The sequence below is a fragment of the Myxocyprinus asiaticus genome, chromosome 39 (genome assembly GCF_019703515.2).
Source record: "Myxocyprinus asiaticus isolate MX2 ecotype Aquarium Trade chromosome 39, UBuf_Myxa_2, whole genome shotgun sequence".
Lineage (NCBI taxonomy): Eukaryota > Metazoa > Chordata > Actinopteri > Cypriniformes > Catostomidae > Myxocyprinus > Myxocyprinus asiaticus.
This window is the reverse complement of record NC_059382.1, coordinates 11,584,764-11,600,000: the sequence shown is the minus strand read 5'-3', so window position 1 is coordinate 11,600,000 and position 15,237 is coordinate 11,584,764. Positions and strand designations below refer to the sequence as shown.

Below are 15,237 nucleotides of genomic sequence, written 5' to 3'. Positions count from 1 at the left end.
CACAGACCTCATAGCGCTTCTGTATGTGCATACGTATGCACACATACACACAAACTTGAAAGCAGACTTGGTGCAGAGGCTTATAAAAGTGGGATTGTGCCAGTCAAAGCTCTAGGATGTGAACAGGGTGCTGGAGTGAATGCCGTACATTTTCTTTTTAAGCTTCTCTGCCTGATGCAGGCAGATCTGTTGGAGATGTGCACAGCAAGGTTTAGAAGGTAAATCCCCTTCCCATCAGAGCCGGCAGATCAATAGCTGCTTTGAATTGGAGAAGGACAGAGCGGAGACGACAGGCAGCAATACTAAATTAAAGCAGTATGACACTACATTACAGCTTCTGCCCCTGACACTCTCACCCTTGGCCTTGCATGGACGGAGAGGGTTTGAGCCAAGGAGGTCTTTAATATCCGGAGAAAGTTATACGTTAGCATTCCCATTCGTCTCAGTAGCAGTCACTCGGCTGGTGAATGACCCGTAAGGATGCATTCGATATGAAATCTGCCATCTTTGCTTACGGGCTCAGAAATTTGTTGAGACAATCTCCCTAGCTGTAAATGCCATATGATAAATCACTTTGCAGTTGCAGAAAAATGAAATCATGACCATGAACCATAATTTAAAATCAATCTCTCCACAAGCTTCTCAATCCACACACAAGTGAAAGTGTACGAAAAAGTTGCACCACTTTTTCGCATGGTATTTCAGCAGGGCAACCTCTGTCTTTCTATCACAACTATCTGCACAGTTTATTGGGCTAAGTTATTTTTGACTTGTCTGTGAGGTTACCTGTTTTGCATAAGTTGGTTGCTAAAACAATGCAGAGAGTGCACATTTTAGAAACAAACATCATAACAGCCGGCGCAATTAATTTTTTGTGAATTCCTCCCAGTCTTACTCACGTCGGCTGTTTCATGCATTCCCACTCTCTCGTTCAGTCGTGGAGAAAGATTAACAAGGTGTTGCCTTCCTTGTGCACATTGTTTGTGTTGTTTACAAATGAGCCTAATTTCTAAATAAAAACTTGAAAAAAACTTGCTGTTTAATAATTTTTTATGGCATACAATATTCATTCTATGACCACATTTTTGTGCAAATACTCGAAAATGAAGACATCCAGAAAGCCGTGGCTGGCAGAGTGCCTTGTTTGTGCACTGGAGTTAAATCTAGCTAACAGGAACGGATTTCATGATGAAGTGACTGCAAGACTGATTAAAGAAGTGACTCTTATCATTGCCGTGTGGGCTTTATTACACGCCAGAGCTTTGTTGCTCTGGAAAACATATGAAAGCAAAGTTAGTTCTCTTATACAGCCTATGGATTTACTGTGTGTATTCAGTGTGTGGGTGTTATTGTAATGAAGTGGGATATGAGTGCATTTCTTCAGAAAAACACCTGCATTTGGCTGGTTATTGACATAGTTGTTTTTACACTGCACATGCAATAAAGCTATAAATTATGATGTATTCTATAACTTTTAATGTTGTGTATGGTTTCCTATATGGTTCATGTATGTAAGTAAACTGATGCTCGCCCTCATGTTTTTACAAACCCGTGTGACTTTCTTTTTTCTGTGGTGCAAAGGAGACAGTATTTGTCGAACTCCAAAAATGACAACAAAAGCACCATAAAAGTAGTCCATTTGTCCTACTCGTGATCTATATTCCAAGTCTTCTTAAATGTACCCAAATGCAAATTTGAGAGCTGCAGCATAGGGGAAGGTTTTCAGTGAATAATAACTAAAATCTCATTCTGTTTCTTATACAAAGTTATCATATGGCTTTAGAAGACTTGGAATTTAGCGCAGTTGTAGCTTTTTTTTTTTTTTTTTTTTTTTTGGAGCTGGGGTTGCAACGGTATGAGATTTTCACATTACGATAACAGTCTCAGAAAATATCACGGTATACGAAATTAAACAATTATTATTATCAGTTACAATGACCCTTAAAGAAATTTCGGTTGAACAAACGCTTTATTAGAATTGAAACTTTTTGGAAGTAGGTGTAAAAAAGTATGGAAGTATGTGTCTCCCGTTTGAACAAAATAAATTAGGAGGAAAAAAAGGAGAAGGACCTTTAAAAAAGTAATCTGTCTTAAGAAATAAATCTGTACTTCCTTCTGAACAACATAAATGGGAGATAACATAATAAAATAAAATAATGTCCTATGATTATTTACTATTATTATATAACATATACTGTAGGTGCCAGACTGCTCCTGTCTGTACCTTTACTCATACACACAGACACTCACTTATGTCACCCCCCCCATTTTAAGTTCTTTTTTTGGTGGGGGATGGAGAGTGCTGATATCAGCCTCGCTTCTCTTTGACATTTTCTCTGCTGCATGTGTGTTTGTGGCGCAAGTTAACAAGTCTGACAGGCAGTCGAGGAGGAAAGGAGATGTGCACGCGCAGGTGAGATTCTCCGTCTGGTTGCATTTATTTATTTATTTTTTTAAACCATAGATAAGTAAATGTACTTGGTATGATAGCCGTCCATTTTCATACCATGGTATACCATGAAACCAGTATACCGCTGCAACCCTATTTGGAGCTTGACAGCAAATTTGTCCTTTTGCAAAACAACCACTTTTTGTGTTTCACAGAAGAAAGAAAATCATACAGGCTTAGAACAACTGCATTATTTACACAATGAGGGCAAGTAAATAATTATGGATTTCTTTTTTTTCTTTTTTTTCTTTTTGGTTGAACTATCCTTTAAAAAATTTTATCAGAGATTTTGTCATACTAGTGTCATAAAAGGGTATTGCAAATAAATAACTTAATAAATGCAGATGTTGTTCCATGGCACTGGTGGTTTGATGATAAATATAAAGTTCATGCAAAGGTCACAGTGACTGTTGTGACATTCGAGAAATGTGATCAGTGTGATCAGGGACTCAGTGTGTTAAATCAGCGTCTAATCACACCCATATCAGCATCACCACTTACAGAGTCATTTTCATCAGGCCCACTCGCAACTATTCATCGTTAGTTTGACACATTAATTCCAAGGTTATGCGAGTTCATTCTCTGTTTTTAGAACTCATTGTAATTTAATCATGTATGTATTATTCAAGAGACTTTCAAGAGGTTATTATAAGAGCAAAGCTGCTTTTGTGGATGAGCAGCATAACTGTTTGGTCTTGACCTTGATTCTGGTTTAGAGTTCTGCATAGTGAAGACTAGATTTTTTGATTGAATTCTTGCCATGGATTGTCAAAGGACAAAATATGCCCTTTCCCACTCTAAGCCCTTTGTCTTCTACAGTGTTAATTGTGGGGCCTAAATTCCAGACTCTGCCAAACTGGATCAATTTTTATCCTTTAGGATTAAAGCATGAATATCTTTTTCAATTCACCATTTTTTCATTATTGCACAGATGTAGTAGAAAGTCACACGTAATCACTTGACAGAGATGGGGAATGCGGTTGGGATGTGCTGCATGCTTGACTTGAACCTGCGTCACCCACATTAGCACCAGGATGCTATGTTTCACGAGCACATCTGTCAATAACTGCCATGGTTCTGACATTTTATTTATTTGTTTATATTCAAGTGAATCTCATACAGTAATTGAACTAATTTTATAAAAACAAACAAAAATCATGTTTACAGTAATGATCATTTCTTTAAAGGGATAGTCCCAGGTGTGTATGACTTTCTTTCTTCAGCAGAACACATTTGAAGAAAAATAGAAAAATATTTCAGCTCATTAGTCTTTAAAATGCAAGTGAATGGAGATTTCTCTTTTGAAGCTCCACAATTCACAGACAGTCATCATAAACGTCATCGATATGACTCCAGCGGTTATATTAATGTCTTCTGAAGTGATACGATCACTTTTTGTGCAAAAATAAATTTAAGTACTTTTTAACTATAATCCAACGCTAAGCTTTACGAGAGGGTGGAGTCCAAGCGGTCTCTCTTGTCGCATATTCCCATTGCCATGATACAGACGTAATCTCACGTTCTCCACTCGGTTGAGACATCCAGGATAAGCACAGAAATGCACCATTGTGAGTAAAGAAACCAATAAATAAAGACCTAAACCAACAAAGCTACTGTTCAGGGTTCCTCCTCCTCACTTGTAAACAGCGCTGCTCTTCCAGCTGTGATGCACATGCTTCAGTTCTCGCGTGTTTCAAATGCCAATGCAATTACGTAAAATTTATTTTATGCTCCTGACTGGAAGCATGATTTAGAGTAAAAAAAAAAAAAAAAAGTAATTAAATATTTGTCTTTCTTCGCACTAAAAGCAATCGTGACGCTTTAGAAGACATTCATTTAGCAGCTGGTGTCGTATGGATGATGTTTATGCTGACTGTCTGTGATTTCTGGAGCTCCGAAAGAGAAATCACCATCCATAATTTTAAGGACCCGCTGAGATATATATATATATAAATTTTTTTTTTATTGTTTTTTTTTTATTATTATTATTATTTCAGATGTGTTCTGGTGAAGAAAGAAAGTCATACACACCTGAGATATCATGGAGGAATGAGAGATTTTTCATTTTTGGGTGAACTATCCCTTTAATTGATGTTTAAAAAATCCTTTTGGATTTCTGAACTACTTGAAATATTATATTTGGTTAATATTTTGCACAAGAACTTTGAATTTAGAGGTATTAGATGAACAAGTCAAGTCAAAATGTATTTCTAGAGCACATTTAAAAGCAACAGAGTTGCACCAAAGTGCTGTACAGTAAAATACAAACAATCCACTTGTCCTTCCTGTGTTTGGAGTTTGAAGGAATGCTTCCCGTAGATAAACTTGCCCCTGCAGCAAAATCATTCAGACACAAATTAAATGTCATCACTCTCAATGGGAGAGTGTGAATTCTCCACTGAAATCAAATTAATGGTATGACATTGTGAGTTTTTTTTTCTCTTTCTGTGTTTGTTGTAGACTATGAGAGACGTGGTGTTTATCATCCAGAGCCAGAGGAATTCTTTCCATGTGCGGCAGGCAGAGAAACTCAGAAAAGATCTTCTTCTTCAGATACAAGCTCTACAAGAGGTACAGAAGAGTTCAAATCGATGTTTTCTTATTCACACTTTAACTTTCGTTGTTCATGACTTTTACACCACATGCCTAACACTACATTGACACAACATTTATCATACATTAGTACACAACATTTATCATACATCAGTTCTGCACTTATACAAAATTATTTGCACAGTTAAGCTAAAAAGAATTAATGAAATAGAAGCATTTGGACTGTATTTGGACATTTTATTTTAAGATTTTATTCAAACTTTTAGATTTTTTTATACGGTTATATTTCAAGTACGTTTATCCATTTTAAAGAATTATGTTGCAAATACATATGTTATAAATATGTTTATGCGTTTGTATACATAAGGTTATGTTACTCACAAAAGTAGCTTTCTCACACCTAATTTTTTGGCATATTCATAGCCTGTCCTTTTGGAAATTCTCATTTCAGAGAAGGCCAGGACTGTTCATAAAGTGACATTTTCAGTAAGTGAAGTGGTGGAATTGACATTTCAAAATGTTAAAAGCTTTATTGCATTGAGAGAAACGGTTTGGTTCAGCCTCAGTATTCCACCCTCAATACTGCATTCCATTTATTTCCCAGCATGGTGACCATCCGTTGAGGGTGAAATTGTAATATAGCCTATTTTTTTTCCACCCCCAACAACTTAACCCGATCGTTTACTGCTTTTGTAGACTAACTCTTTCTGACTGCTGCTTCTTAAAACCTGGAGTGCCACACTGCAATAAACTCCGAGCTCCGCACCAGTTCACTGAACTGTCAACCTCCGATTCAATCAAAACTAGATTATGAAACCTCTCTTATTCTTCACCATATCCGTTCCACTTCCTTTCATCTTCAGGCTTTTCTTTTCCCCCTGAAAAATCATTTTTAAAGGATGTACACTAGATGTACACCTTTTCTCATTAATTATGACTAAGTTCAATTGCAGCAAGCACTTTCCAATTCTATTATTTTTCTTTTATCAGATTAGTTGCTGAGTAGGAGGCATTTCTGATCACTAATGAGGGGATAGGAATGTAATACAGTAGTGCAGTTTATTACAGTTTCATCACAGTAACTGCATAGTAACAAGTGACCAAGTGTGTTTATCACATAGACCTATAGAAAAGGTTAGTAAGCTATTGTATCACACTACAATCATGTTCACATGCATATTGTTTATGTCTTGTGGCTATACTTTTGTAACATTCACTTTCATTGCAAGTGCCTCACTGTAATACAGATTTAGCTTCTTCTCTTTTTTTTTTTTTTTTTAAAGAAAAGCAGGGACAAGTCGAAATACATTTGTGGTGATCAGCAATATGCGACAGATGCTGTCGAGTGAGATAAACTTGTACTGAACCAGGAATGTTCCTGTAAAGCTCAAGTGTGTATTTTAGTTTATTTTTTTAATTCCTGCTATTGTTGTACCCTGTTATGATTTTTTGATATGTCAAAAAGGTTCTGTTTTCAAGCACAAAGCATACATTTCTCCTCATTTAGAGCCAGTGACTATTCTAAGCATTGGGAAATTTGAAGGCCTTTTGTCCATAGGCAAGGACACAAAAACAATGATGCATAATGTAACCAAATTCCATACAGCTTTTAAGCTCAAAGTAAATAAATAATGTGCTAGGAAATTAACTTTAGTAAATCCAAGTGCCATGTTCTATAGATGTCGGGAAGAGTTTAGCAACCCCATTGCAAAAAAATTTCTTTAAAAACACCCAGCTATAAAAAATAATACACAAAAAGAAAGCCTGTGTAGTTCACAAAAAAAAAAAAAAAGAAGAAGAAAAAAAAGTTAAATGTGTACGATTATAAGCTTCCAATTTCTGCCTTTTAAACCCTCAACAAATGGGCCCCGTTCACTTCCATTGTGAGTGCCTCACTGTGTCCTTGATTTTTGCTTTTTTTAATGAAAAGGAGGGATGAGTGGAAATAATGTTTTTGTGATAATCAACATTATGCCACATATTCTGTCAATTGAGCTTAACTTGTATTGAACCTGGAATATTCCTTTAACAGATAAAATACAGCTTTATCAGTCCCTAAAAGCCTCATTGTACTGTCAGACCATTGGAGAAAAATCTGTCATAACTTGTGCACAAGGTCCCCCTTTTGATTTTTTTTAATGTGCATTGCCACAAGATGTCAGCACTGGTCTGAGAAATGAGCCAATAGCCTTGTAGTTTCTATACATAATTGCTCTCCATAGAGCAAATTGAATCCCTTTATTTGGGGTTGGGGGTCTAACACCTATATGCTACAATGAAATGCTCATATATCACAGCCTTAACACACAACATGGTTAAGGCTCTCTCTCTCTCTCTCTCTCTGTCCCTGAACCCAGTCAGCTCCTGGATTGTCAGTTTAAATCACAATTCAGATTTATCACTCTTTGTTACCATGCGTGCTCCAGATACCCTGTGACATAGGGCCTATGTGACCTTAAAGTGCTCCAGAACATTGCTTGTTTACACATGTTCAGGCTCGGTGTGCAGTTAGCAATGACTGTGCTGTAAAAGGTGTGGGGATTTGTTCCACCACTGGACAGCCAAAGCAGCAGATCAGTGGGCACACACAGCACCAAACAAATTAAATAAACCCCAGACCTGCAGAGTCGGTAGAAGAAGTAACTGAGATATTCATCCATCAACTCTAAGTCCCAGAGAGGGCACAGAAGTGTACTCACATTGGCAGCAACTGGTGCCTTAAAGGGGATGTATCCCGGCATAGTAAAATTGAACCAATGAGTTTGGGGCAGGAGTTTCTTTTTATCCGACCAATGGAAGATGAGGGGAACAGTTTCTCTATTATGATGAACATGTTTTCAGTTTCTGTGTTCAAAGTCATTTTGATATTTTTCTGAGGCTTAAAGTCAGAAAAAGTGGTGTAACCATATAGAAGCAGGGGGAAAAAAGTAGTTTGAAAATTTTTTTTTTTATTATCCCTTCAAAAAATAAGCATTGGAACATTTTTGTTTAAAATGTTATTAATATTTGAAAAACTTCTGTCCACCAAATCAAAGTCAGGTGGTCTTATAAACTTGCATGTAGCCATTTTGTTGTCATGTGACTTTTAATCCATAAAACAGAGAGGACCCCTTCACACCGTTATGACTGTGTAAAGTTTTCTTTTTTAAATGTCAGATATTTTAACACTTTATAAAAAAGTAAATTTTGTTCAGATCAAATGAAGGAACCCTTAGAAAACGTCTTGATATTTGTAGCTTAACTTTTTTTAAAGGAATGATTAAAGGGAAATGCCATCCCAGATGTGTATGATTTTTTTTTCTTCTGCAGAACACAAAAGATTTTTAGAACAATATCTCAGCTCTGCAGGTCCATACAATGCAAGTGAGTGGTGGCCAGGCCTATGAAAGTCCAAATATCACATGAATCACATAAAAGTAATCCACAAGTCTCCAGTGATTTAATCACTTCCAAAACTTAGTGAGCGTCCTTCAGAGGCAGCATTTTAAGACATCACAGGCGTGCTTACGACGCGAAAGCTATTCCAAAATCAGATTCAGAATCAGATTTATTGCCAGATATGCTTACACATACAAGGAATTTTTCTTGGTGACAGGAGCTTCCAATGCACAACAATACAAAACAGCAACTTTTACAATATAGACAACATAGACAATAATAAAAAATTATAAAAAATTGACACATACATGCACAAACGTAGTGCAAATCTAAATACAAATGTTGTATACAGAAGCAAGGGAATGTAATGGCAGAAGAAGCTGGATGTGTTGGATAAATATAAAAAGACTAGACTGTGAATTGCACATTATTATTGCTAAATGGGGCAGTTTTAACTGTTCATGAGATGGATAGCCTGAGGGAAAATACTGTTCCTGTGTCTGACGGTTCTGGTGCTCAGAGCTCTGAAGCGTCAGCCAGAAGGCAACAGTTCAAAAAGGGAGTGGGGTCTAGAGTGATTTTTCCAGCCTTTTTCCTCACTCTGGAAGTGTATAGTTTTTGAAGGGGGGGCAGGGGGCAACCAGTAATCCTCTCAGCGGTCTGAACTGTCCTTTGTAGTCTTCTGAAATCCGATTTCGTAGCTGAACCAAACCAGACAGTTATTGAAGTGCAGAGGACAGACTCTGCAGGATTAGCAGCGCCTATGGCAGGTTGAACTTCCTCAACTGGCGAAGGAGTCAATGTGGCTCTCCCACTTAAGGTCCTGTGAGATGGTAGTGCCCAGGAACCTGAATGACTCCCCTGCTGCCACAGTGCTGTTTAGAATGGTGAGGGGGGTCAATGTTGGGGTGTTCCTCCTAAAGTCCACAATCATCTACACCATTTTGAGCGTGTTCAGCTCCAGGTCGTTTTGACTACACCAGTGAGCCAGCCGTTCAACCTCCCTTCTGTATACAAATTCATCGTCGTCTTGGATGAGGCCGATGACAGTAGTGTCGTCTGCAAACTTCGGGAGCTTGACAGAGGGGTCCTTGGCAGTGCAGTCATGTGTATACAGGGAGAAGGGTAGAGCACACATCCCTGGGGGTACCAATGCTGATTGTACATGTGCTGGAAGTGAATTTCCCCTGTCACACTAGCTACTGCCTGTCCATCAGAAAGCTGGTGATCCACTGACAGATAGACGTGGGAACAGACGGTAGGTATCTTAATTGCCTCTTAAGATATCTCATTTTGGCAAAGTTTTAAGGTAGCATCGTATGTACCCTTCCCCAAGTAGGCGATCCTAGAATGCACCGTGAAGAGCTTGGCATAAAAATAAATCCAAGATGCCGGACGAAGCGAGAAAAATTTACATTATAAATATAATTTTAATACAATTAAAATTATTTTACTTCAAATGTGTGTATGCTGTGCATATTTAGGCTCATTAAAGGATTGCATCATTTCTCTTGTGTCACCTGTATTGAAATCAGATGCGAGTTGAGTGTCCTGTGCGCTGCACTTGGGGAGCGCTATTTGTATAATGCACGGAGCTGCTGCCTATGTAGAGCATTCCAAATCACTCTCTTATGAGGCATCATTTCAATAAGGATACTCCATAGAAGACAGCTGCCTATGTAGGCAGGAGACTGCGAAGCAGCTCAGTAAGTTCTGGAACAGACCCAGTGTCTTCTGATGTGATCCAGTCGGTTTTGGGTGAGAACAGACCAAAATATAACTCCTTTTTCACTGTACATGGTGCCATTGCAGTCTCTAGGCACGATCATGATTTCAAGCTCGATTACACTTCCTAATGCTTGGTGCATGCAGAGCGCTAGACGGTGCTGTAGGAAGTGTAATCGAGCTTGAAATCATGATCGCCAAGGAGACCGATGTCAAGATTTATGGTGATTAATCACTATGTCTATAGTTATATTTTGGTCTGTTCTCAAGCTAAACCGATTGGATCACTTCAGAAGACACTGATGTATTACTACTAGCCACAGTGGCTGGTGTGCCAAAAAGTTCATTTCAGACCTTGATTATGACCACTCTTCAGGGATATACAGTATATAGACGGTAGACTGAACTATTTTGCAACCTAAAGTGTACAGGAAAGTATTAATTCTCCCCTGTTTTAATAGCTTAGAGACTCACAATCATTCTAAAATCCTCTGAAACAATGAGAGCAAAGATTTTGTTTTAAGTTACTTACTTTTATAACTTAAAACGTTCCCAAGAAAAACTGTTTAATAGAGACTAATTAGAACAAGTAATTTCATCTCTGGTAAACTGAATAAAACTGTTTTTGTTTTGTTTATTTTTTTCAATTATACACATAATTTAATTTACACAGAAAAGCAAGAGATCTGTCATTTACAAATAGAGAAAACTATTACATAAAACAATAAATCAACACCTGATATCATATTGTCCGCCATGACTTTTCCTTCTGAGCACAAATGCGGGCTCGAGCAAATGAAGGCCACGAGACTGCAAGTCCACATCAAGTGGAACATGGAGTTCGCAGAAAGGTCCCAGTGTGCATTTAGAAAACATTGAAAAGTAGTGCCTTTAATGAGCATTAATGTATTCTCAAGATATAACAATTAAAGTATGCCTTCTAATTTATGGAAGCAGTGGAGTGAGGTTCTGTAATTGCAAATTACTTGAAAAAGACAGCTGGGCAATTCATTATGAAAAAAAACGAGGAGGCAGTTTTTGGGCCATTAGCTTAAATTTAGCCTAATAAATTACAATACACAGACATGGTTAGACTCGGTACCTTTTAGCAGGGCAATGCCATATATTATGTTTGCCCCAATCACCATGGTAATTAGGCTGAATGGGCAGAGACCTCACAATTGTAATGCATCCACATAATGATTTCTATTAGTTTGACCTGACATGGAGCTTTTTAAAACACAGTTTAGATGCAGCCTGTTGGCTAGGAAATGCAGCTCATGTAAACTTGATGACATAATAAATTGTTAAAAGATTAGATTAAAGGGCACATTGTAATTTTTCTGCTTAAAATGATTTTTTGCTGGACGCAACATGCCTCAGATTGTATTTGTTGTGTTAAGTGTATTTTAAGCTATCAGTCTAGTTTTTCATTGGTTCATTTTTAATGTTCGCGAAGGCATTTCTCCACTCAAAACCTGACGTTTAAGCACATTTGTATCCCTTTTAGATTAAAAGGCAAAGAAAATGTCACAAAGGTTAATTACCAAGCCCGTAATTGAAAAAGTGAACTTTTCTGGTGATGATAAAAACCTCAATTTGTTTACCATTAAGATTAAATCTAGGGGGTCTGGGTAGCTCAGTGGTAAAGACACTGGCTACCACCCCTGAAGTTCGCCCGGTTGCTAGGGAGGGTAGAGTCACACGGGGTAACCTCCTCGTGATCGCTATAATGTGGTTCGCTCTCGGTGGAGCACGTGGTGAGTTGTGCGTGGATGCCACGGTGGATGGTGTGTAGCCTCCACACGCACTATATCTCCGCAGTAAGGTGCTCAACAAGCCACGTGATAAGATGCGCGGGTTGACGGTCTCAGACGCGGAGGCAGCTGGGATTCGTCCTCCGCCACCCGGATTGAAGCGAGTCACTATGCCATCTTACTTTAATATTTGATTTATATATTTGAAGTTAAATATGTAAAAATGACTTCTTAAGGTGTATGAAAGCACACATGCTCCTTAAGAAATATGACAATTTATATCACAATTAATCGTGAAAACCCCCGAAAAGAGACAATTAATCATCATAGCCCTAAACAGACAATTAGTCGTCATAATCACAATTATCTGTTTGACAATTAAGCATCAGCCAAATTTCATAATAGTGACAGTCCTAAATAAACCTTTATAACATAAAAGGGAAAAGCTGTTAGGGTCATTAAACATTCTTATACCTAACTCTGGCTTACTTTATGTACTGTCTCTTCCTACAGCAAACAGTAGGACAGACAGATCACGCCTAAGATTAGAACAACACTCGCTCACTCGCCATGTGATTTAGAGTGACCTTCTGTTTCCAAGAGGTCAAATAAGGTAGCAAGGTCTCTCTGACCCTCCTTTTTATCATCCTCACCCTGAGTTACACTAATCACAATCCATTTCAGACTCTTTTGACATCCTCATGAGCTGGATAAAGTCACACAATGAGTGTCACAAAGTCATCAGCTCTCATATCTATATTTAGTCCGCCATGTCTCTTTGGACATTAGGATAAAGTTTCATGAGCACAACTGTGATCTTTTGATGTATACTACCAACACCTACTCAAACTTTGTTTTTGTTGTTTTCCACATTTTCAAATAAAGTCATCAAAACTTTGGGTTTGCACAAATGGAAGAATGGGAGTTACCAAGACATGTTAAACAGATAAAAACTATTTTGTATTTTAGCTTCTTCAAAGTAGCCACGCTTTGTCTAGATTACACACTGGGCATTTTCTCAAACAGCTTAATGAGAAAGACACCTGAGATGCTTTTTAAACTGTTTTGAAGGAGTATGCTGTATACCATGAATGCTGGACACTTGTTTGCTGCTTTTCCTTCACCATCCGGTCTAATTCATTTATAACAAATAAAAAAATAATCTGCATTTACGCAGAAGCCTTTAGATCAAATGGCCTTTAAAATTATGAGAAACATATATTCAGTACAGAGTTTCCAAATTGTTCTTCAGTCACTTGATGAGAAAGCAATTTTTGGTAACAACGTGCCATTATTTTCACTTGTTTCTTTGGTATATTGACCCTCTTGTGGGAGATTATTACTCACAAAATAATAAAGCAGCAAAGGTGTCTGTAGTAAATTTATTATAATCAATATCACATTAATCTAAGCTGAAGACATTAGATAAATATTGCTGCAACTGTATATTTAAAGTAAACATTTTGCTGGAGCAGACTGCCAGTTTTTGGCAAAAACAGGAGAAACTACATCCACTATATTAGTCTTTTGGGGACTAAAAACTGGTCTGCTTCTGTGTGATACATCTCTCTTTTAAAAGTCCATCCAGTGTGCTGCTGATGCTCTGAAAGTAAACTGCTATCTCAAATCCAACAGACCTGCTTGTTAGCTGTGAGAGTTCTCGTGAAATCTTCCCATTTTTTTCTTCATCTGACAGTAGCTGTAACAGAGTTTTTGTCTCTTCCAGAGTCCTCCTGTTATCCGCCTACTGTACACGCTGTCAGACAATGAAGGAGACTGGAGCATTCTCCCTCTATTGCCTTAGTAAGTGCTGTAACTGACATTATACAAACTCAACGAGGTTAAATCACGGAGTGTTAAAGGTTACAGTGAGGATCACATTGATTATTGCTTCATTTTGCCAGAGGTAACTTACACTTAGTGTAAAAAAGGTAGATGCTATTCGCATTAAGTTTAAATACTAGTAATACTGTTTGCACCCCAATACTATCATACAATATTTGCATTTTAATTCTAATTACATACTGTATACTATTATATGATAGTATATAATAAACACCATATTGGATAAATGTATAGCTGTTGTTTATTTTGTTGTTTAGGCCCATATTATTACTATATTTTATGTGTCTTATGATGTACTATTGTAGGCTATGTAGTATAATAAAATGTTATAAGAACGATGTTAATAATCATTCTGATAGTATTCTAGTCAAATATTTATTCTGCACAATTTCTAGGTTCCTAATCAAATAAATACATGTATGAGGTTGACCATATTAAGTCCTTTGTACAAAATGTCAGATATCAATGCTTCAACTGAAGCACACAAGAAGCTCTTTGAAACATTATCAAATCTTGCAGGAATCAAATGTATCAGTTTGTGGGGTCCACGTCAGTACAACTTTTCACTCAAATTGTTATGCAAATAATATTATTTTTAAAAAACAGATCTTAAAAAAAGAAGAAAAAAGACTTTATACTGTAGAAGCAAAGTAGAAGCATTTTCACAAGTGGACAAAGACTTTTGGTCCAGACTGTATTTTTTCTGTATCAGATAACATAAGATATGATATGTTTGTGTTAAATGGATCAAAGTAGAATTGTTGATGAGACATACTGTCCTTTTCTTTAGCTTGTCATCCCAGTTTGGGAAGAACTCTTCTTGGATCATGTTTTTGGAGGAGGACACCAGAGTGAAACTTCAAAAACTTCATCAAGTCCTCAAAAAATTTGACCACACAAAAGTAAGAACTCTTCATGTGCAATCACTCTTTGTAAAATCCATCCAGGCTTTTCCTTTGGCTGTGATTTTACCAAAGAAAAGCACATCTCTGTAATGTGCCTGATCATATTACAAGACTTATAACACTTTCTCTTGATGTTCTTGCAACCAACATTAGTGCGGATGGACCGGTTAGACTCAGTACTGTCTTAATTAATATTCCATTGTCATTTTACGAAGACAGTTAAATTTGCCTTTCAATTTATGTTACAGTAAAGGTTGATGAGACAAGACATGTATCACACATTTCATGTCATTGAAATGCCACATGCCAAAATCTTTTTAACTGACCAGTCTTTTACCTGCTTGATGATAGTATCTCTATAACTTTCATAAGGTGGTTTTTAAGTCTTTTTTCCAATTGATTGATGTTGTTGAATGTTAAGCCCAAGGGTGTAAGCATTTTATGTTGACAGTTTTTCTGAGGAATTGATTTGCACTCTGGGATTAATCTTCTCATGGAACTGTCAAATGACTTGTCCTGATCAATAAACTCAGTGTACGCTGCATGCACTAAATGACTCGCCAAAAGACTTCCTTAAATTAATGTTACTAAATAAAATCAGTTGCACTTTACAGTAAGGTTCTAT

General features: G+C 37.2%; 1 protein-coding gene across 1 annotated transcript in view; it reads left to right on the top strand.

Annotated features, from left to right (window-relative positions):
* The first annotated feature begins 1,103 nt into the window (after positions 1 to 1,103).
* Positions 1,104 to 15,237, top strand: part of LOC127429645 (beta-1,3-glucosyltransferase-like) — a 35,970-nt gene continuing 21,836 nt past the window's right edge. Inside the window, exons 1-4 of the mRNA XM_051678765.1 lie at positions 1,104 to 1,292; positions 4,910 to 5,020; positions 13,589 to 13,665; positions 14,498 to 14,609. Of these exons, the coding sequence (XP_051534725.1) occupies positions 1,104 to 1,292; positions 4,910 to 5,020; positions 13,589 to 13,665; positions 14,498 to 14,609 (489 nt within the window). The remainder of the gene's footprint in view (positions 1,293 to 4,909; positions 5,021 to 13,588; positions 13,666 to 14,497; positions 14,610 to 15,237) is intronic.